Source organism: Anarrhichthys ocellatus, unplaced genomic scaffold (assembly GCF_004355925.1).
Source record: "Anarrhichthys ocellatus isolate YVR2014 unplaced genomic scaffold, GSC_Weel_1.0 scaffold86, whole genome shotgun sequence".
Lineage (NCBI taxonomy): Eukaryota > Metazoa > Chordata > Actinopteri > Perciformes > Anarhichadidae > Anarrhichthys > Anarrhichthys ocellatus.
Window position 1 is genome coordinate 1,793,048 of NW_022280116.1, and position 23,978 is coordinate 1,817,025.

Genomic DNA, 23,978 nt, shown 5'->3' on the forward strand with positions numbered 1-23,978 from the left:
ATATATATATATATATATATATATATATATATATATACACATTATATCGACAAGTACACAATAACGTGCACACTGTTTTATAATCCAGCAGAGTATTGATCCAAATTACTATTAGAAAGCAAATTGCTCAGAGTAAAATGGAAGTCCTGTAGTTTTCATTCAACTGTTTCATTTGATCAACATTTTCATGAATATATCATATTTCTGTCTCTACATTCTCCTCATATTTTACATTGTTTCTATGTTAATTTTAGGGGACTAAAATCCACCACTTCGGTACAATATTTAAGCCATTAGATGGATTGCCCTAAATTGCTGTAGAGACATTCATGGTCCCTTGAGGAAGATTCCTCTTGACTTTGGTGATCCCCTGAATTTTTTGCTTGCGCCATCATGAGGTTGACATTTTTGTTGTTTAATTGAAATATCTGGTCAACTTCTTGGATGGCCATTACATGTTCTAAAGATATTTACGGTCTCCGGAGGGTGATTCCTATTGACTTTAGCATCCCCAGACTTTTCCTCTATAGCAGTCACCAGGAGGTTGACATTTTAGTTTTTTAGCGAACTGTCTCCTGGACTGCCATGAAATGTGGTACAGACATTCATGTTCTCCTCAGGGGGAATTGTAATAACTTTAGTGATAAACTTTTCATCTAGCACCATCTTCAGGGCAGTGTTTTATGTTGACCAAAGCTTTGGTTTTTTTCCCAAATTCATGCAACTATTCAAGTACTGACTTCCCCATCAGCCTCAGCTCTACTCTGTATATAAGAAGTGGACGTAGTTACTGTGACATCACCCATTGGTTTGTGGACTGCCGTTTTAAGATTTTGAGTTTGGCAATTTGGCCGTCACCATCTTGGCTTTTTGCAACCATAAGTGACATGACAGGTTGGAGCACAACCAAACGCATAAGGCGACCAACATTTTACTTTCAAGAACTGAAAACGCAGTGTGAAAGGGTTAAAGCTGTAAGAAAACACAAACAACTCCCAACCAGGCAATGATGTAGTAACGACCTGTCAATCACAAGGTAGACACGCCCTGATTTATGGTCTGTTTACTCTAAATGGAACAATAACTTACTCAATGAACATCATTCTGTGGGAGACCACTCATGTTTACAATGTTTACTGAGGTAATAAAGAAAGTTAGAAGTAGGGTCATTTTCTCATAGACTTCTATACAATCAGACCTTTTTTTGCAACCAGAGAGAATGCAAGTTTATGTCACTCCTGCATTGGCTTCACTTTCCAGACCCGTAGATTGCCGCCTGGTTCTACTTAGTGTTTTAGGCTAATTAGCAAATGTTAGCGTGCTGCTTAAAAACCAAGATAACATTAACATGGTAAATATTATTCCTGCCAAACATCGTGACATTAGCATTTAGCACCACTGCGCCCAAGTACAGCCTCACAGAGCTACTAGCATTAAAAAATAATATCCATGTTCATTATCTGTTTATATCATCCACTTAAATGTAAATTTGTTTATACGTGTATGAATACAATATATATACAATTTATATAATCGGATCCTTGTCTATCACAGTTTGGCTTGTATTAATACTAAGAGATCAGAATTAGAGCAGGGCACCAGATCCTGTGTATGCAAACATATGAGTGGATTATTATTAGACAGATTAGCTGACTGATACCACATGCTCTGGCAGGAGATAATAGTGGCTAAGATTAGATAGAGCCGCTTTCTTTTGATGTGTATTAAACATTGCATTTCTCCATTTTTACATGTTAATTAAAATCTAGAGCTTTTGTTTGTGTTGTGTCTTTCAAGTGCTTAATAGGGAATTCGGGGGAGAGAGAGCATCCTCTCTGAGAATAGCAATGCGTTTGTTCTTTGCATATTTCACCTAATGGAATCAAATCAGTATGTGGTTCTGTAATAACAACAAATGGTGGTTGGTGATGTGATTTCTTACTGTTAGTCTTGTTTGGAATGTGTATATTGACGCAAATGTTCCTGCGTTATAGCTCAGATTGCATAGATTCAATTCCAGTTTATAAAAAATTGTTGCCCCGTGTTTTGGGAAAAATAATTAACAGGTCTAGGAGCATTGTGTGACATGCTGAAAAAATGTGAAGTAGCTTAGTTGTAGTAGTTTAGTTCCATATCCAAAGCACAACAGAACCATTATGTGTCAGCTGTTGATGCAAATTTTATTTACATACTACACACTTCTGATTTCATTCTTAATGTTGTTTAACACAGATCACAGACACACTTTTCACCATACGCACCACCCCTTATCCACCCACCTGCCCCTAACCCAGCGTCTACGCAAGAGGGTGCACGGCACGGACAGGAGGCGCAAAAAGAAACGGAAGAAAAAAAAGACCTCCCTGCCCCCTTCCGACGTTACACCCACCATCCAGGAGGTAGATGAGGAAGAGGCCGAATCTGAGACTGACGGACAGGGAGTGGCTGCCACGCCCACGGAGCTACCTGATACCCAACCACAGGTAAAATAGGACTGAGGAACCATTGGGCCTCTAGTGTAAAGGTGGCAAGATACATTCATACGATTGACGGAGGCTGGTTCCTTCTATTGAGATGGCCGAGGCATGTGTAACTGTATTTGTGCAGGGGTGCTTAGCCACAGGTTAGCACATTCTCCTCCCCTCTCACTAATCTTCATCTTCCTCTCAGTTTAGTTTGGGGAGCCAAGAGGACTTGGAGGAACCCCTTCCCCTTACTGCCTTCCACACGGAAAACGAAGAGGATCCATTGTCTCGGAAAGCCTCGCCCATTCTGATAAAGGAGGAGGCTCATAATGGGGCGATTGCAGTTCTTGGACAGAATGAGGAAGTGCATGGAGAGGAAGCGGCATGCAACAGGTAGGCTATTAGGACATCTCAAGTTGTTCTGTTTGTGCAGAAGACTGTTGGCCTCATGGGTTTATAAGCAGAGTAGTAGTACATTATCAGTAGTAGCTACATGTAAATGGTAAATGGACTTGTACTTGAACAGCACCTTTCTAGTCTTCCAACCACTCAAAGCTTTTACGCTACATGTCATTCACCCATTCATACCCATTCATAGACCGATGGCAGGCGCTACAATGCAAGGTTTAAATAGTCCTGCCCATCGGGACTATGTGATCATTCAAACACATTCATACACCGATTACACAGCCTTCGGGAGCAATTTAGGGTTAAGTGTCTTGACGAAGGACACATCGACATAGACTGGAGGAGCCGGGGATCGAACCACCGATTTCTGATTTGAGGTACGATTGAGCCAAATGCCCTATTTTGCAAATGTAAATGTAAAGCTTCTTCATTGGCCCATGCTACACCCTTCAACCACGTTTTATGAAAATCAGGCGAGTAGTTTTTCTGAAATCCTGCAGACAAACAGACGAACATAACCTCATTGGCGGAGTGAATTATCACCCAATTTTTCAGTTCCTCTCACCTCTACTGAGTCTTCCTCTGCTTAGCAGAGTTTTCTCTCATCACAGTCATTGAGCAGGAGTTCACTGATGAATGTAAGTTGTAATATTTACTCTCCTTTTAGATCTGTTTTGGTCTCCACCAAGTCCTTATATCTGTCAAACATCCATCTTTTTAGCAGCTAAATGTTCACCAGCTTGTCGCTAACCTTGTCATTCTGCTGTTTGTCGCTGGTGAGGTAGCGTATAGTGGACTTGAAGGCTGTTTTGCCGTAAACAGCTGCTTGCTGGGGCTGGAAACAAGGTTTATTAGAGCAATGATAATGAAATGAACCTGTTCGCCAGAAAACTAAAACAATCAGCTTGAAAATGTCAAAATGCTCTGTGAGGGGAACCGCATTGTTAGGTGACACTTTTCTTTGACTTTATATGAATAAGTCCTTTGACATTACACACTGTATTTTAGTCCATTGTACATGGTTTTCCATTGTGGTCCATTTTACTGGGGAGTGTGTTCTGGTAATGTAGCATGAAACATACACTACATAGAAGCACAGTGTGTTGCTCTGGTTAACGGCACGTTAAAAAGCCTTGTAGACTGGTTTACTTTTGACTTGTTGAATTCAGAAGAAAAATTTTTGTGTTGCACTGTTGTCCGCGAAATTTAACACTCACCTGCCAGCAAGACAGACATTCATATTTTGTCTTCCATGGCATAAGAAAGGATACCGAAGCTTGATCGAAGATGATTCAGTTATTATTCTAAGGTTTATTTTTGCATCTAATGTAAATGTAAAATAGCAGGTGTAGCAGTGGATACAAGCAGCTCAATAGAATAGAGCAGACAACAGCACAGAGTTGTTTTTGCTCTTATTGCATGCATAGGCTCAGATACAGTGTATGCTTGTGAACTTTACATTAGCAGCGTAAATGTTTCAGTAGTTCTTCAGGCTGGTGGTTCACTAATGGCTCCAGTTGAGTACTAGTCATTGGAAGACCATCTAGCCAGCACACATCCATAACATCAGAATTACATTGTTTTTTTTTCTTTTCTTTTCTTTAATTGTAAAATAATGTATGGATTTTGCTGGTCGGAGGTCAGGGGCCCCATGTTGATTCAGGTATTCAGGTCTCTGCTAATACCTGGTTGGATAACAGCACAGAAACCCCACCATGCCTGTGCCATGCAAGATTGTGTTGCTGCGTTTGAGCGGACACGGCTGAGGATGACTCAGAGGTTCGGTGAGGAGTCAGTCCTACTGCTGTGTTGTGAAGCCCCCTTCTGGTGAGGAGACAGCAATGCAACAAAGGAGCACAACACAGCATTTTGGTCAGCAGCTACATTTGAGTTTGGAGTAAATCATAACATCTGAATTTCAACACTTTGCACGACATCATTACCTAATGTCTTATAATGTGAAGCTCATTACTGCAGCATTTAATGATCGTTATCTTTGCTTTTTGTCAGTGCCCCCCCAGGATCAGATCCCACAAGCTCAACCACCAACTGCGGCTGGTTCCGTAGGAAGCCCGTCCATCATCGTCTGGCGGGTGCCCAGCGGAGCAACTATGACCTGCGTGAGCGGATCTGCATCGGCAGCATGACTGCTCTGGAGACGGCCGTCTACCAGCAGGTGCCCACTGATGAGGCAGAGGCCCAGATGTTGGCCAGCGCTGACCTGGATGACATGAAAAGTAAGGGAGACATCACTGAGGTGGAACCACGTGTATTCTCTTCTAACCTCCACTGTCCTATTGCACACTTCAGATTAGCAGTTGGATAAGTAGCCAAGAAAGAGGAGGTGTTTTTCTGCAACAGGCTGTTATTCTTCTCAAGCTACAATGTAACATAGCATGAAATAAAAGTACTGTTGCTATGTTGCTACGATTTAAACAGAAATGCCACAGACCTGGTTGTACAAAATATTAGATACACCAGTATACTAAAACTCAATCGCTACTTTCCACACCTGCTATCTTGTGGCATATTTTGGCACATGGCTGGGCCTCGTTTGTTACCAGCTGACTGAAAAACTACCTTTTATATGTTCTCATTGCTGTGGAGAAATAAAAAGGCTTCGGAGCAGGGGAATGGGAGATGATTTCCTCCGTTGCTAAATGCACCATCCGAGATGACTCGGATTCTACTTTTCACCCACGCCACAACAGCGTTGTGGGGGGGGGGGGGGGTTTCTGGCGCGATTGTTATATAGCATAGCAGCTCAGTCACTGTGCTCAACCACTTCTCCATCAGACCTTCATGATAACACCTGGTGTGGTTGCTAGGATATTTGTGATATAACTGCCAGGTATAGCAGTTTGTGTAGTCGTGTGTGAAACACATTTTCATGTTTTCCAGAATGTGCTGTTAGGCTGGTGATTCAGTTTCCAAAAGCTCACATCCTCTTTTATTTTCTGATTTATTGGGTTTTTCTTCTGATTATTTATTTAAATCTGCAACTGGTTATCCTGCTTTAATGTGATACACTGGTAATTATGGACACCAGCTCAAAATGGGAATACCAAATATTAGTATGATCAAAGAAATTGATAGATGCCAGCAGCTCCTGTGTATGTCAGCCTGCACTGAGGGATATCATTGGACAATGGGGGTTAAGACTTTCTGTATTTGAGGCGATAAATGAGTAAATGACTGTGGCGAAGGAGGAGAGAAAACTGAGGATTTCTTAGATATTTTATCTGACAAAAAAGAAGGAAGAAATTGCCAATTTTAAGTTGCATCTGCACACTGATCTGAACTGATCTGATGTGATTTTAGACTCTGTGCATGTCCCTTCTCACCAGACAGTAAAGGAAATACATCGTCAGCATCCATTCTACCTGACAGAGAGCTGGAAACCATTTTCATTGATGTCTCCACTGTTTGTATCGTTGGAAAACAGTCTTTGATTACAATATAAATGTTTAGTTATCGGCCTATTTTACTGGTCTTAGTAAAAACATATCAGGGTCTCCCATCAAAGTATCAATTTCAGCAGCAAAATATATTCAGAAAGATAGTATTTTCACCTGCATTTTGGTTTTAAGGCTGGATTCATATTTTTGGAATAACGCTCAGCAACCTCTCCTGGTAATGATAAATATATCTGCCAGACAACACAGTGATAGTACTAGAGTTATGGCAATTTGAATGTTACAATCTAAATATTTCAGCAATATTTTTAATCACTTCTTTTGCTTTCTGAGCTTCCTTAGTATTTAAATCCTCGGCATATGTATTAAGAAATATTAGATCACCCAATGGTACACATACACATTTTTTGTTGTTTTGTTTATAATTTAATTGGTTGATTATGACTCAGCAGCTGCTGCTCTTTGGTTAAAAGCTGCTTTTTTTACTGAGCCTCCAAAAGAGGAAAATAACTTAAATACGAACAGCTGTATCTTATTTAAGAAACCTGAATTATAAATATTGACGTTTTCATTTTTGTGCAAATATTACACACTGAATGATGACGATGTCAGTCTCAGATGAATATCTGCTTCTGCGATCTCGACTGTCCTTTCTGGTCTTGCTCACTTATCTTAGACAAGAATTACAGTGCCAGTCAAACCAAAACCCGCTACTGCCACCTATTGGCGAGAATGAGTATCGCCCTGCAGCTACTTTAGGTGAAAGTAGGTGAGTTTAAAAGTCACACAAAGCGTTTTAAATTCTAATAACCAGAAAATAATAGTGAGGGGGGCAAGGTAATGACACAACTAATACAATAATAACTGTGCAAATAATTGTAGCCATTAAAATGTCCAGGGTGCCACACATATTATATATTATCTGTTCCATTGTTTTGTCAAATTGAAAGAGCAAGAAACTTCTACTTTCAGTTTAAAATAACACATTACTAACTGTACACTGAAACATTAATAAAAGTATTTTAACAAAAGAACAAAAAGACTACTTACTAGAGCATTGTGATGCTGTTCACAGTGACAGTAGTTTTCCAACAAAAGTAGCTAATTTGTACTAAATGCCAAATTCAGAAAAAAAACAATGACCACTTATCTAAAATTCTTGTTATAATTCCTGCCTCTGTCAAATAGTGGTCAAACTGGAAAGCATGTTGTGACATGTATTGACTCCGTTGCTGCTCTGGTGCTGACCATCGATACGTTTTCTCACTGCTGCCTATAACCAGGCTCCACTGTGGGAGTCCCACACATTCTGTCTCATGAAACCAACCCACACAGCTCCTGGCCACCACACACACACGTTTAGAAGTATCTACTCGTGATTCCTGTCAATGATAATCGCATTGACGGTATAATGATAAAGAGAAAACTCCAGATGGATTTTTATCATTGAGTTTCTTTTACGTATATGTATATACTCAGATATTGTTGTGACACAAGAGTCGCTTAGTCAAATGCATCAAAACTCTGCATTACCACCCATTTTAATGGCAGGCCAACTACAGTGAATAATTGTTATGAGGAAATTCGTGGCACTGTTAGTGCAGAAAATAACAGCTCATCCTCATCCCAATCAGATTTGCACATATATTGCCATTTCTTGAAGACTTTTTCTCTCAAAAAGGATCCCAACGTATCTTATTGTTACAGATTACAAGCCATAGCTGTTGATCTGCCAGAGGCACAAATAGACAGAGTTGAAGAAAGAGAGTAAAATACATTAGGTGCTGTGGCAGCTCCAAAATCAGTTAAGTCTGACGCAGCTGAGTTTGTTGCAGGCTTAATTAAAACACTTGATCATATGTTTATCCTTCTGTAGTAGAAAATAGAAAATGCACCACATATCTCATGTATCCAGGGCAGCCGCTCTCTCCCAGCGTCCAGGGCATTAATTATCAGGGGATGCAGTCGATTCCCCTTCAGCAGCGACCCTGCCCCTGGCCTTTTCTGCTTTACCAGAGCAGAGTAATCATTGACTGTTTAGAAAACCGGAATCCAGATGACCCCACAGTCACTCAAAACCAGCAACTCTGATTTGTAGGGAGTGACGCTCCAACATCGACAGGCCATGTGTATCACCGCTGTGTGTCGGTAAGCTTCAGCTGCACTCAGAGTTCAGGTTTTGAGTCAAAGTGTGAGTTGGTTTTAGTCTTACTAAAGCTGAAGAAATGATTCTGAATATATAATCATATTGTCTCTGCCGGCGTCTCAGTCCTTAACCCATCTCAATCAAAGATATGTTTAACTGAGACAAACAACACCTTATTGTAAACATGTCAGGTTGGGATAGGTTTTAAAAAAAACAAAACATGACCTTCGCATCACTAGTGGTACTCTACTCTCTTGACTTGCAAAATTACCTTTTCATTTTACAAACATCATATGAGTACTTTATGGCGCAATTCAATTGGGATCAAAACATGATTTGTCTCTCGACGTTAATGACTGTGCATATTTTTTTTAATCTCAATCACATATTTTCCACAAATTCTTTAACCATATTTTTCTGAAGTATGATTCATAAGCTGTCTTTAAGCATCTCGGGATTATTTGTCTAGCTCCACCCACGAGTCATGACGTACAAATAACTAAAACGCAGATCATGTGAAAGAAAACATTTTCATTATACCTTCATTTTACTTTATAAACTGACAAGAAATACAAGTTAGTAAAATTAGTAAAACCTTTTGCTTTCCTAGTAATGCTTGTAGACATATGCACTCTCATACACACACATGCAAATACCCGCAGTGACACTCTCACACACAATATTCAAATATGTTGAGCACGTTTTAGAGAGGGTCCTGTTCAGCTCACACTGGGCCACCTGTTGTAGACGAGTCAGACCACGACACCTCAGGGGACGCACGGTTTCCATGGAGACCCAGAGGGCGGGTATGGTGCAGCTTGCTCTGATAATTGGCACCATGCTGGAGCTGATTCTTACATGTTATTCTAATATTGTCATTTAGGTGTCACACTAGCACTACTTGTGTTCTTAGGCAGCTCTCACTCTATGTTTCTGCACGTGTCTTTTTGGTGTATAAGTGTGCTTTTTCCGTTTAATGAGATTCGAGTGGAGAAGGCAACCTTTTGAAACTTGACCCTCATGCACATCACATGGTTGGAAAGTGATGGCGGCACTGTGGAAACGAAAGTCATCAACTCTTTTGCTCGGATCCATTTTATGTTGGATTGTCAAAAGCCACCAAGATCAATGGGCTGGGGACATCATTAAAAAAGGGCGGCACTACCATCCAGCTGACCGGCAGCCCTCACAAAGTAGACCATCCCTCATCAATACTTCTTGTTGGAGCTGCAGCTAAAGTGAATGTTGTTACCATTGATGCATCGCTCTGATTGTGGATACAGCAGGGGGCTTCTGCCTGAGGGTGTGGCTCCAACTTAGCATTGTGTTTGGATTGAAGGCAAACAAAAGAGTTTTTGTGACATTGAGGATCTTGTGATTTGTATCTCTGGACTGAAGGGGGATTATTTTGACTGACACATTGTTGAAGGTTTTTTTTATTGTGCTTGTTTTTTAGCTTTATAGAACTTCCTTTTCCGAAGTTGGACTCCCTGAGCACAAGCGTTTTTTTTCTTTGCTTCCTGAGGCCAAAGTCTGTTAAAAAACATCTAATATTGGAGCTGGTTTTCAAAGTTTTCATACAGGTTATTTTGCACAACCAGCGCAGGACCACAGAGGTAGGCTAGTATTTACTGCATAGACCCAATCTCATCAGAACAGCGACCCAGGGCGAGCAACGGCGTTCAAGTGTTGGAAGCCCTGGATGAGCAGTGTGTCCACTCGGAGAGAGGAGGATAGGAGGAGGTACCAACCGTCGAGATGACAGACATTGAGGGACAAGAGAACCAGGGGCATGGGAGCCCTGATAAGAAGCTTGGCACTGACCACCAAGGACCAGAACGTCGGTCCAGTGTCCAGAAAGGCTTAGGCACGCCCAAGCAGAACCAACACGACCATTACAGCTCAATGTCCAACGTGGAAGGGGACCTTGAAGAGTTTGTTTTGGATTTCGATGACTATGACTTGCTCGAGTCAATCCACACTCAACTGGGGTCACCACTCGAGCCTTCCCGTAAGTTGTGTGTAGAGAGAGATACACCTATACTCTTGTAGTGCGGCATTTCAATTCTGTCCATTCAATGCAGAGCTTTAAGTCATGGAAATTTGACAGCTGTGAAAGCTACATCAACCTTCTGATGAAGGGAGTTCTGATGCAATAGTAACTCTGAGAAATTCCCATGGATGATTCTATTTTCATATGAATGATTAATGGACGGGGGGCTCTTTTTTTCCATTGATTGTGTAGCATTCCACTTGCTTAATTGATGGCAATATAATGCGCATTCAACAAGCAGAACAAAGTTGCCCACAGTATTGAGCGAATTGACACAGTGCTCTACTGCTGCTCTTCCCTGCTTTCCTATTGATCCAGTGGCACCCATTTGGCTCTGGGGGGAGCCACAGCTAGAGCGGAAACAGATTTAATTGACCAGCAATGTGTGGCTCTACTATTTTTATCCCTATTTGGAACATGGCACATATAGCACATTGTCATGTGATGAAGCTAGGTTCCAACAGATGCAAAAGGTGATCTGCCTGCGATACCTTAGCACAGGGCTAATCAATTACAAATTCAGTTGGGCCAGATTTTATAACCAGGAAATGTAGATGGGCTAGACAGTTTCAGAAACTTATTTAAACACCTTTTTTTTTGTTTTTAGCTTTTGGCAATGATGCAATTTTAAATCAACGCAAATCATTTTTTTTATGCTCACATATCTGATTAAGGCACACGTACAGAGACACACGCCTCCGTCTTCATGCTTCAGGGTTAACGGAGACATATTTTCATGACAGCACTTCCCTTCTTGTGACTGTCATTGGCCAGATGTTTTGAAAAGCTACTGAGCTTTGTCGGAACTGCGTCGCATGAGAAAACATTGATTTGTGAAAGATGCGATTGCCGGTGTTGCCACTCGATCAATACAGCCTGCCCGATTGGTGCTGCGCTTGTGCAGCTCTCGACAGAGATGAGAAGAAAGCGAGATGACTCACTCAATAGCTACTTCCATACACTATTCAGGGTCAGGGCTTTTTAATACCCACACCCACCCAACCTGTTATGGGAGCCAATCTGTCCCGTCCAACCTGCAACAATATGCATTAATCAACTACCAGAACACAACCTGCAAACCGCCAACTTTATGCATTATAGTAGCTCAATTGTCAGGACTGAGACAAGACTAACAGAGAGAATGTCTGAGAGCCATGGTACTTGCTGTGTGTGTGTGTGTGTGTGTGTGTGAGAGAGAATGACAGAGAGAGGGGAAGAGAAGCTGTAGGTAGACTATTGCGCAAAATATTACTTACAGAAACCGCTGGACCCCCGGGTTGACCCGTGTATCACTTGACATACGGCCGATCTATGTAATGCCAGACAAGTCTAATTTAGCTTCTGCCGGCCACTAATTGAACATTTATAATCACTAGTTGGTGTAGGAGCTGGAAACAGCTAGCACCAACTGGGTACGTGGGGTTGGTTAAGCATTTATAACTAATAAGTTGCTTTTGGTAACTTTCAGACATTCATGGTCCCCTGATGATGAATCATTTTGACTTTGTTGATCCCCTGATGCTTCCTATTGCGCCATTATCAGGTCAAAACCTGGATAGTGAAAATATACTGTAGCTTTAAAACTAAAGACAGTCTGGTCAGCTTTAGCTATACTTAAGTGCTAATTATCAAAGCCAAATGTTCTAAATGAAGATGGTGCATGTCAACTTTGGCATTTTGTATTTGGTGATGTGACTGTAGACTCTTACTCTTGTTTATCTTCTTTGGGTATCTGTTGGCCTGAGGGTCAGTCATTTTTGAATTTGTTTCATCAACAAGTAAGATGGAGAATTGAGGCCAAACATTATTGTTTTTAAAAACCTTGACCGCTAGTCTCCAAGGTGAACACATCAAAGTGTGTTTGCCATGTAGGGGAGTATTACTGCATATGTGAAAAGTTGTATAAAGTGTACTAAGTGTCTCCGGAGGACGATGGGTAAATTCTGGAAAATGGCCTAAAGTGATGCCACTTGAATCGGCATCAGTTTGTTGTGAAGACAACAGGTTTAAAAAATCCAAAATCTGGAGGGGTGGAGTTATAAAGAAGTGAGCATACCAGTGCACTGCTCATCTCTGCCTCAGGCTAGCTGCTCAAGGCTATATTAGCCACTACTAGCAAAACACACCCTAATCTTTGATCCATGCTCCATATTCAGCAGGGGTAAAAAAAAAATAGCAAATCCCAGTTCCCAAAGTTCAAGGTTCAACTTTGAATCATAATAATATTAATAAGGAACAAACATTTTAGAGGCAGATGCATATTATCTGACTTTTGAGGCTCTAGATTGTGACCACTTCTATGTACTGTATGTGTCAGGCACATGTCTAACATTGATGCTCTCTATTGACATATCTATTTCAAGTTCTTGTCAAGAAATATCCCTCTGAAGAACTAACCCTGACATGCAAAGGTTCATGACATAATGTCAAACCGTTTTTTTTAAAGCCACATCCCATTCCAAGCTAGATTTTAGATGATGTGGTTAGAAATAAGTTGCAAATTCGATTTGTACAACAATTGGATTTCAGTCAGGCCAAAGAGCACAGAGGAACAGGAAATCAGATATGCTGACAATATTGAAAATACATTGGTTTTATGATTTATTTAAATTGAAGGGATTTGTCTTATTTCTAAAATGCACAAAGATCAGTGTTATCAAAATCAGATGGTTGGTTACACGGAGATAGTTCAGCTGACTTGTTCTATAACCGAGAACATGTTTGTCTTATCATTGACCCAAGTGAACAATGAATACTAGTCATGAGTCTGCTCATGTTGCCAATGTTAAGTCCTTTCACAGAGAAAAGACAAAAGGGTTTTTCTTCCAGCTCAATAAATAATAATCAGAGGTCATGAATGTGCAACAAGGTTCTTTAAATGGAATATAAATTATTAGAGAAAAGGCTCTGTCTATGATAGTCACTCCAATTCCATTTTTTTGAATGGTATATGGTTTATTTGTATTTACATTTAATTAAGTGTGAATGTTCCAGCAAGTGCATCTCAGCCAAATAGAATTTGGAAACAGCCTAATTTATGCATAACATTTAATTTAGCGGATGATGTAAATTGTTCAAAGCACCATAGGAAACTTCTCAGAGATTAAAAAATGATGTGTGGTATTGTTGGATCATAACAATATGCTCTCACTCCTGTAGATTGAGTGTATAGTGGTATTTTAAGCATATGGCTGATTAGAATCGAAGGCCTTAGCCCAGGTAAGATACCAGCTCAAGAGGAGGAAGAGGAACAAAATGATGTCCTTTTCACACAGAAGTTTATTGCGCTGTCCGTGCCCCGCCCTCTGGTGCGACAATCAGCTGGAGCAGTTGAGTTTTTCCCTTGTGAGACTACAAAATCAAATATGGCCTAACTCCGTCTTGATTTCCATTTCTCTCTGTTTCCCTTAGCAAGGCATGACGCAGCAGAATGGAACAATTACTGCAGTTTTATGAGCACACACTCACACAAACACACATACCCTCTTTCCTCTCACCTCCACTGTGGTTACCTCCGGCAGCTCATGTAAAAGATTAAAAAAAGACTGTTAATTTCTCATGAAATAAACAATGTTCGGCCGTTGGCCAGTCTGAGTGGTCGACAGCAGTTCCAGACTGAATGCAAATGTCGATTTCTAAACTGTCCCCCAGATCTTTACCATCTCCTTCAATACACCAACCCCATTTCATAACTTAACCATATATATCCTAATACAGTACCTACCCATAATCCCTACTTGCTGCCTGGAAAATGGAAAATATGCTTTGAAAAGTAGTTGATAGAACAGTAAATACACCTGATTTGCAGTTAAAACATGCACAGCTACTGGTATTTTCCTTTAACCATCTCAAATTTGTGTCTTAAATCATACATCAATTTCACCAAATACCCTATGTTACCATTTATGTATAAAAACACAAACTGGGCCTCAAAATAATTAATAATAATCACAAGTATCTCACCATGTCCTTTAACACTCTAATAACCCATTTCCACACAGGTGGTCAGCCTGTTTTTTCATTTCCCAGTTTCTTTATCCAAATGACTGACCTCACAAGCTTCCCACTCTCTCACATGGCAAATGATAGCCAGGTGCTCACCGTAATGAAAACACCTCCTCATTATGCTAAATTCAATAAAATATGATTTGTGGCTGAAGGAAATTGAAAATGAAATGACTCTTTTTGAACTGACAAATGTCTGGAGGCAAAACCACCTCCTCTGTAACAGTTTCCCATGGCGTCCATGCTGTAGCTTCTCTCTCACCCATGGAACTGTTGCCTTCTGTTACTGGATGTTCTTCTGTCAACTGGAAACTTAAACAGACATACAAATTAGATTTCTAATTTTCCAGCCTGGAGCACATTTGTCCGAGTTATAAAGGATGTTGTGTTCGTTCAGGAAAAAGAGCATCTCAAGCCGCTGCTTACAGATGCACCTAGTTAGGTTGATTTCTAAATGAGTCTTCCAGAACATCATAGTGACTTAGCGATGTTGACCTTGTACATTTTGTCTTTTTAAAAATGCTTGTGGCTGTTCAGGTCACAGGTTTGAGGACAACCCCGGGGTGAGACGCCATCTGGTGAAGAAGTCATCACGATGTCTGATGAACCGAGCCAGCAACAGTTCCACACCACTGAGCAGCCTGAAGAAGAAGAAGAGGGCGGCAGATAAGAAAACCCATGAGGTTTGCGGCCACTTTTTACCCCTAACCACATTAATCTACATATTGACCGCTGGGTTAACACTTCATATTATGCAGGTCACATACAACCAAACAGCTTCTGTTGTTGAAAACATCATCTTTAAAGCAGTATTCATTTCCTGACCACTTGGGGGCATTTGAACTACCTACAAAAGAACAAGACTGACGTCTTACACCTTATTAAGTCATCATGGTGAACATGTCAGCATGTGTTTGCACAGCATTCCTTTGGAGTGGTGTTTCTGTTCCCCCGAACACATGTAAGTCCAATATCCACTCTCCTTGTAGCCCTTGGTTTGGTCTCCACCACCTCCTGAGGGTAAATATCTGGGTCTTAAATTGTTAAGCTATTTTTTAAAATGAAATCTTCTAATATCCACTAGGCTTAGCTTTGGTTGCGTTAGGGTTTTTCAGTGGATTTTTGCTTAAAACAGCTGCCTACTGCTGCAAGAAACTCGATTAATCAGAGCAGTGAGAATGAACCAAAAGGTTTTCGTGGGCCTTAAAAGCAAAACAATAAGCTGAAAGAGGCTAAACAGTTTGAAACATTAGAGCTGGATGATAATCCTGAATGCGTGCAGAGACACCTCTCACATGACACAGAGTCACTTGATCCATCGATTAGTACTTCTTGATTAGTATGACTCCATAAATGTTTTTTTGGAGGGTAGTCTTAGTTTCAGCACATTCCTCTTCATTGACCTGATGAGACTTGAATACAAACTTGCTCCTTGTGTTCCACCTCAGTGTGACCACAGAAATGTCACAAAAACACAAATCCTATAAGTATTATATTGCTTCGCTCTGAGAACACTTTGCTAAGAAGGAATATTATGTTGAAATGTGACTGAATGTCTTTCCAAACAATTTGGTTATCCTCTCAGTCCAAACCACTCTTAGCTGGATCCAAACCACTTAGTTGCTCCCCACAAACATGTGTGTCAGCTGTGTCATTGGATTAGCCGTCTTTGAATTTATTTTTCCTATCAGTTTAATGTCGTGTTTTTGTTGAAAAACTATCCAAGATGGGAACAAGCAGACTGTGGCTGTGCTGGTGGTTTTTCTTTTTAAGTAGAATCATTTGTAGGCTGTAGGCTCTAGCCTCATTCCAGTTACGCTGTGGTAGATCAAAGTGAGAGGGGCAATATTTGCAGCTTTAAATGCTTATTTATCTGTTCTACTTCATTTTTCAGTTGTTTGTGGAGCTGAACGAGCTGATTGTGGACAAGGACCATGAAATGCGTTGGAAGGAGCGGGCCCGCTGGATCAAGTTTGAGGAGGATGTGGAGGAGGAGACAGACCGCTGGGGCAAACCCCATGTGGCTTCACTCTCCTTCCGCAGCTTGCTGGAGCTTCGCCGCACCATCACACACGGTAAAGGTCTCCTGCATGCATATAGCAAGGCAGATGTTCACAGCACCAGTCTTGTGATTTACCTATTTCCATGTGTCCATTTCCATGATAATCATGACATATAAAAAAAAAAAGCTAAATAAACTTGGATCAATTTCTCCCTAAAAGCAGTTAGCCGAGCGCTGGATATGGATACTTTTTAAACAATCAAGTTTGGCTCCTTATCTTCCTGTACCTCTCCTCCCTATATAGGTGCCATCCTTCTGGACCTAGAGCAGAACTCTCTGCCCGGCATCGTCCATCTTGTGGTGGAGACGATGATAATCTCTGACCAGATCAGAGCCGAGGACAGACCCAGTGTTCTCCGGGCTCTGCTTCTCAAACACAGGTCAGCAAGCACACTAACACGAGCTTTAATATTTAAAAGACATACAAGTTGATGCGCCTTTCACAAAGATTTGTTTATTTTCAGTACAGAGTCTTTTAAACAAACCTTTTATAGTACCCGAGGCTGTCTTATCAAGTGAGTTTAACTTAGTCAGGCTCTCTTTGACACAAACTCGGCTTCACTTAACCTAATATTAACAATGTTCATTCCTATAATTACAAAACGAAAGAAAAAAAATGATGAAGATCCATGTGCAGGGATTGGGTTCCTCAGGCCGCCACAAATGCAACATTAGTATGTTGAAACGGCTTTACTGATCCATTCACTGTCAGAAATGCTGTAAAAGAATGTCAGGACCAGTATTATTTGACTTTAGTTTTCATTCATTACTAATACTTCTGTGCTATTTCCTAAAAAAACGTTTTTATAGACATTTACTGAACTTCTAAAAAAACTTGTTACCCTGTGCTGTTAAAAATGTTTCTAATTGCCAACAAATCTCATTAAAGGCCAAAACCCCCAAAATGAATGTATCCTAATAACAATCCGCTATATGTTATTCCTCTAAGCCCTACAACTCCATTGTTGTCCATGAATTATCCAAAACGCATCAATGAGCCAGATTGTTGCACTGGGTGACCATGAACACACAAACGTACTGTAGTTCATCTTGAGTTGATCCCACATACACTGCTCCTAAAAATACTCGCTAGAGCACCAAATGTGTATAAATCCGCCGCTGGCAATAGTCCTCAAGAACGGTCCTATTTAAAGCTGTTTTAGTTACTTTTGCTATAAACTACAGTGCCCAGCTGTGCAAGGACATTACTTGGATTTAAACTATATTAAATAATGCATATATCCATCATTTATTTTAAAGATACTTAAGAATATGTTGTAAAGTTATTAGCCTTGTCCTGTAAGCACTTGTTTTGATGTGGACATATTATTTTTGACTCATAGTTGATTGATGAGGACTTTCCTCTTTTATATGTTTTTATAAGTTTAATCTGAAGGCCTAAACTAGAACTGTGTTTCTGGTTTGTGGTGTTAGTTACCATGGCATCAGATCACGATTGCATTCCATGTAATAGTTATTTGTTTCTTTATCCATGTATTAAAACAACCTGCCAGTGTATAGCAGTGTGAATGCAGCTTTGTTTACATTTTGAGCTGGGATTGAAGGTATGGCAGCATGAAGAATAAAATCCTAACCCTCCTCATTAATCATTATCCTGCAGGGGAGGTTGTTACAAAAAGGCAAACTCAAGGGAACTGAACAGGGAATTTCCAAATTGTTACATTTAACACTTGGCTCATCATCTGGTGTACTTCCCCGGGTTGAGTAATAGTTTGATTCTTCATCGTGTGAGCTATCCTGGCTCTTTGATCTCTGCCTTTTTATTAAAAGATCTTTGCTTTCTTAGTCAAACATGATTTTATGCATCCAAAATGTCTGAAAACCCAGGATAACAGATGAAAGGAGGCTGACTAAACATCAGGCTTTTTGGGTGTCTTCATTCTGAGGTTTACTGTTTCTCGTCAACAGGGTCAGTTTTTTTTTTTTTGCCTTTGCGGTTTTTGGTGCTTTGTGGTTTCTGCATACGTTTTCTTTTTTTCCATCGCGCCCAGTCAGCCAGTGTTGGTGTCAAGTTCAATGGTGGTGTTAGAAATGATTGGGTGTGATATGCTGTCAAACCAGCAGCAGTGTTTGTGTGTAGATTTGGAGAGGTTATGTTCATCATGGGACACCACAACTTTTTTTTTTTTTCAGATGGAAGGATCTCAAATCAAAAAGACATCAGTGACCAGGACTTGCGCACTAGAAAAGCTCAAACACACTAAGTGCTAACAATCACCAGAGGGGCGAGTTACATCACATCCTGCACACTGCCAAATATAAAGTCAGAGAAACACAAGCATTTGGCTGTAATATGTGTGAAATGTCATCTCCACGCTATCTCTAGCGCTCTCAAATGGTCCTCACCTATTGATCGGCATCTGCATTCCTCTGCTAGCTAAGCTGACCTAACACATGTGGCCAATGCAATAGTGCGCTACACATAGTGCATTATAGATTTATCACAGTTACATAACCCAAAAAACAAACAAGTCAACTAAATGTCAGCTGTCAAAATCTATTGGTAGAGGAAAGGTTAGCCATGCCTGTCCAAAGTCTAAATTTATATTCACATCAACTCAATCAACTCAACTGCAATGAGGCAGACTGAAGTGAATATCCATTCAATGCGAAGTGCAAATATGTTTAGTGCAAACAATTTAATTCACAAGGATCATCCGGGATATGCACACAAATAATAAAAACTGTAAATTACCTAGAGACCATTAGCTAAAGGCAGATAACACAAATATGCAAAAAGTAATATGCCATATGCAAAGTTCATATTTCAAAGTTCAAGAATTCATATACAAATAATAATTTCAGTGCATTGTTATAGGCCTTTAAGTTTCCTTTTCACATACGACAAATGCTTTTAATTTTAGAGGTAATGCCACCCAGAATTCTGTTCCTAGTTTTGGTCAATGAAAAACCATAAATGAGAGGATTCATAATGGGAGGTATAATGTCAAGAATAAACTTTCACTCATACCTGTTTAAGTTTTCTAAGGATCTCATCTTATCCTTGTGTCCCTGTATACAGCTCTCATAAGCCACTGGTCCAGTGTTCTCTGTCTGGGGGCCCCTCTGTTAAGCCAGAATGGTACAGCCGGGGTTTGCTCAGTAACATGGACAATGCATTGGTGTGATGACACTTCAAAAGTTTGGATTCGGCCAGTCGATATATGCAAATAATTCAATATTACTTACATTGTGTTGACCAAACCTAACCTGCACGGGATTGATTTTGCACACACAAAGCGACGCAACAGATAAACAAAAAATAAGATGGCCAGCGGACATTCTTAGCAGCAGGACATTGTGTGTTTATTCCATCTTTCACAGCCATTGCACATAAAGTCCCAGCATGTCCTTGACTGCGTCCACAGAGGAGACAAAACACTCTCATTAGAATCATCGCCAGTCTGAGATACCAGATTTATGACATGGAAAGAAACACATTGAAATGCTGCTGAAATTTAGCTCATCGCTTACTCAGACCACTTTAAAGATCCTCTGGAAACTACTTGAGTACAATTCACTTCAGTGTCACACCTCGTTCCTTTGTCCAATCTGGGCGCCTTCTTATTGGACCATGTGGACCTAATGAGGTGATGTCACCAATGGCCTGAGCATGAAGCAGTGTTTAAAATCCTGGCTGGTTTGACGGACTAAATACTTCTATGTAAGAGACAGAGAAACGTGCTACACAGATTAGTCTCTGGCTATTTTATTGACGTTCTAATGCAAATTTTACTTTTTTGGAGAATTCCTGTGTCAACGCAAGATTTTCTCATTAGCTTGAGTTGAAAGGTGGCTTGGATTTGGATTTTGCGGTTGACTTTTGTATATTTATGAGCTGCATTGCAACGGCATGAGGTAAAACTCTTCAGCATGTCGAATGAACTGGATGTAGATTGGGTTAACAAGAATCACAGCTGTGTGCTTGTCATTGCCAGAAATGATCCTGCAGCCCTCCTATTTAAAATACTTAATGATAATGATTTTTCATTTGTTTACGATAAAGAACTGCACTGTCATGTTATAATCATAGTTTAACTATCCTCAGGCTGGAGCGATAACATGTAGCTACACATTCCTTTTGAGTATCCCGATTCTTGGGAGAAATATACAGAGCTTGGGAGCAGTAGCTTGACAAAATAACCTTAATTGCTAGCCACTGATAGAAATATATGGCAAATCAGCAAACTCCATTTGTGGATTAAGGCCATGAAATGTGTTTTAAAGCTTGAGTGGACCTTGTGTTAAAGGACCAGTGTGTAGAATTTAGTGCCATCACCCCTCCGCTCGCCCCTGCCTTTCCAAGCGTGTTCGAGAACTACGGTGGCCTTCAAGTAACTTAAAAAAGCCAAAGGTCCTCTCTAGAGCCAGTGTTTGGTCTTGCCGTTCTAGGCTATAGGCTGTAGAAACACGGCGGACTCTGTAAAAAAGACCCGTTCCCTTTGTACATTTGAAGGGCTCATTCTAAGCTAACAAAAAAGCAACTATTCTTAGTTTCAGGTGATTGTACACTGATGAAAATACAGTTGTGAATATTACGTGTCATTAAAATGCTCCTAAATCTTAGACACCGGTCTTTTAATAAGACTTTGTCACACACTGTAATGAAGCATACTGATAAGACAGAACTTTACTGACCATGTTGTGACGCTGCCCCTTGTCAATCTGTGTCAAAATGTGGTGCAGATATTCATGGTCCCAAGAGGTTGTATCGCAATCACTTTGGTGATCCCCTGAGTTTTTGTCCAACACCATTGTCAGATTAACATTTTAATTTGTATTTACTTTGGTTGATAAAACTAACAGCTGCACTTTGAGGTTGGTGCTAATTACCATATGTTAGCATGCTAACACACTAAAACTAAGATAATGACCCTGGTAAACATTGTTTTTTTAATTTGTTTTTTTCACAGCCACCCGAGTGATCTGAAACATCGTTTTCACCGCCACCACTCATCCAGCAGTCTTCATGGCAGCTTCAATCACAACAACGTCCAGGATACCAATCTGCCACTGGTGGCTGAAGAGCAGGAGGAGCACCAGGATAACAAGGGGGGGGTATACGACCCCAAACAAGAAGTGTTTGTCAGCCTGTTTGTAAGTTCCCTTGGTACTTTCTGTATGGCATTTGTTTTGTCCGTCACAACTTAACTCTTTGTCAGTGTGAGATGCCGGTGACAAGAGATTGGTGAGATATGAGATCATGGGACAAAAGTGAAGTCAGTGAGCACAGTGCATACAATTTACCAGAGCCAAAGTAAGCGAATAAATAGTTTGGACAAGAATCCACCAGGATAATTGAACTCGGCTATCTAAATGGACGGGATAAAAGCCACGTTGAGCTGTCTTGTTCTAGTTTGTGGTTTGCATTAAGTTCTAAGAATCAGCAGTAAGCATAGATTTAAGCGTGATTACGCTAAATTCCTGATGTGAGGCCTGTGGCTCTGGCATTGTTATTTGAAACAGCCCTCCACAAGGTCAGAAGTCATGTAGGTGGTTCTTGAAGTCAGAAGGAGCAAGCCTCTCTGTGCCACATGTGTTGAATTATGTTCTGCAGCTTACAGGTGCTTCTAGTTAAAGCTTCTTGATGCATTAACTGTGAAAACTTAGTGTTCCCTGTGGCTTAAAATGTTGGCAAATTTAAAACAGCCCATTAAAAACATTCTGTTCAAACATAAATAAGCAGTCATCCAGTTGGGCGGTTTGAAGTGAATTATGATGGGCCATTAGAATATTATTGTGCACACATACATTGCCGTTCCCACAATAAGTTCACATTATTGGTCCCATGCTATGTTACGGTGTCACATCACGCGCAGCAGTGTGGATAATCTTTGTTCTATTCCTCCTCCAAGAAATCTCTCCACCCACTGCCTCTCGAGAGCCATCCAGCTGCGGCGAGATCGATGAAACTTCTCGCCAAGATTCCCAAAGATGCCGAAGCTGTCATTGTTTTAGTCGGTAAGCTCCGTGAGTTTCAACTAAGTCGATTAGTTGAAGGAATTATGTCTTCTTCTTCTGTTCTCAAGAGATTAAGTAAAATATTGAAATGACATTAGTATGACACCATAATCGTGTCGTCTTTAGTTTGTCTTTAGTTTGTAGTGTTGCACTGCTGTTGATGTAAAGTCAACACTTCTGCAGCTGCTTTTCTTTGCCCCTTTAGGACCTCGAAACCTTTTTGCTGTAAAGCTGCAGGATGACTTCTTTTTCTTGAACAGCAAATTAGCACTGCACACAGACGTCAGTGAAGAGGAGATTCATTTTGCAGAGTCATTTATGTTGAGATGTTTGAGAACAAACTGTGTGTCGAATGTACTAATAGCCGAAGCCCAATCACCGATTTTGTTACCAAAAAACAAAAAATATTGAACTACACGCGGTTTCTTTGTCGTTTCCTTTCAGGCTCTGTTGACTTTCTGGAGCAGCCAGCCATGGCCTTTGTCAGGTTGAATGAGGCAGTCCTTCTGGAGTCCGTGCTGGAGGTCCCCGTCCCTGTTCGCTTTATTTTCGTCCTGCTTGGTCCAAGTCAGTCTAACGTGGACTATCATGAGATTGGACGCTCCTTCTCCACTCTCATGTCTGACAAGGTGGATGTGAAACTTAAAAGATGTGAAATTTAAATCAACCCTTTCTCTTGCATCTCTAGGGGGATTTTGAGCTTTTCCATTTTAAAATGTTCAATCTTTTTGGCTGTGTTAATGCATACGGCATGAATTTTTGGCAAAGGTATGAGTTTTGAAACCTTTTCGAGGTGTGAAAAGGTTTTTTTTCTTTCTTTTTTTTCAAACACAGCTCCTATAATAAGTCTGTAATAAACTGTGTAGCCAAACTACAGAGACTCAGACCCTTAAGGACAAAAATGTTGCCATTGTAACCCATTCAAACCAGACTTCTTGATCCCACGACCATTACAGCACGAAATCATGTATTCTATTATATCAGGGTTTCGATCTAGAGCCCTGGCTTCACAATTTTCCACCGGATTGAGCCATTTTGTCATGTTTGCCCTACAGGCCAAATGCATGCTATATTCCTGGTTTCCACTAGGGCTATTGCTGCTGTATTATTGCACTGCGGTGTCTTAAAACATGAAAATCAGTGTTGCTGCTATAATCAGTGACATATCCTAGACAGTGAAAAATCACTCCTAGCATTTAGTAAACAGAAAATAATTGATTGTAATTTGAAAAGGAAAGAAACAATACAACGTTTGAAATAAGTAAACAATAAAAGGTGATTATGGTCCTTCAGGGCACATGTTTGTAGGCGCTGTTATTCAGTGGTGTGGTGGACATCTAAAGCTTAGCATTTTAGTGTTTTTTTAACAGTTTTCACAAAACCAAAAATATCTTACAAAGAGGACAGCCCAGAAAATGGTCTCACTGTTAGAAAGTTGAAA

The 23,978-nt window shown here is 40.5% G+C and overlaps 1 protein-coding gene across 4 annotated transcripts in view; it reads left to right on the top strand.

Moving 5' to 3' along the window:
- slc4a3 (solute carrier family 4 member 3) overlaps positions 1 to 23,978 on the top strand; it is a 60,394-nt gene that overhangs the window by 18,344 nt on the left and 18,072 nt on the right. The window contains exons 4-13 of one of the 4 annotated variants that reach the window (XM_031874972.1): positions 2,233 to 2,483; positions 2,671 to 2,858; positions 4,518 to 4,700; positions 4,884 to 5,110; positions 15,031 to 15,176; positions 16,388 to 16,568; positions 16,800 to 16,935; positions 21,490 to 21,673; positions 22,432 to 22,537; positions 22,982 to 23,166. In XM_031874972.1, coding sequence (XP_031730832.1) covers positions 2,233 to 2,483; positions 2,671 to 2,858; positions 4,518 to 4,700; positions 4,884 to 5,110; positions 15,031 to 15,176; positions 16,388 to 16,568; positions 16,800 to 16,935; positions 21,490 to 21,673; positions 22,432 to 22,537; positions 22,982 to 23,166 — 1,787 coding nt within the window. The other 3 variants (XM_031874975.1, XM_031874973.1, XM_031874976.1) reach the window with 3 other exon arrangements.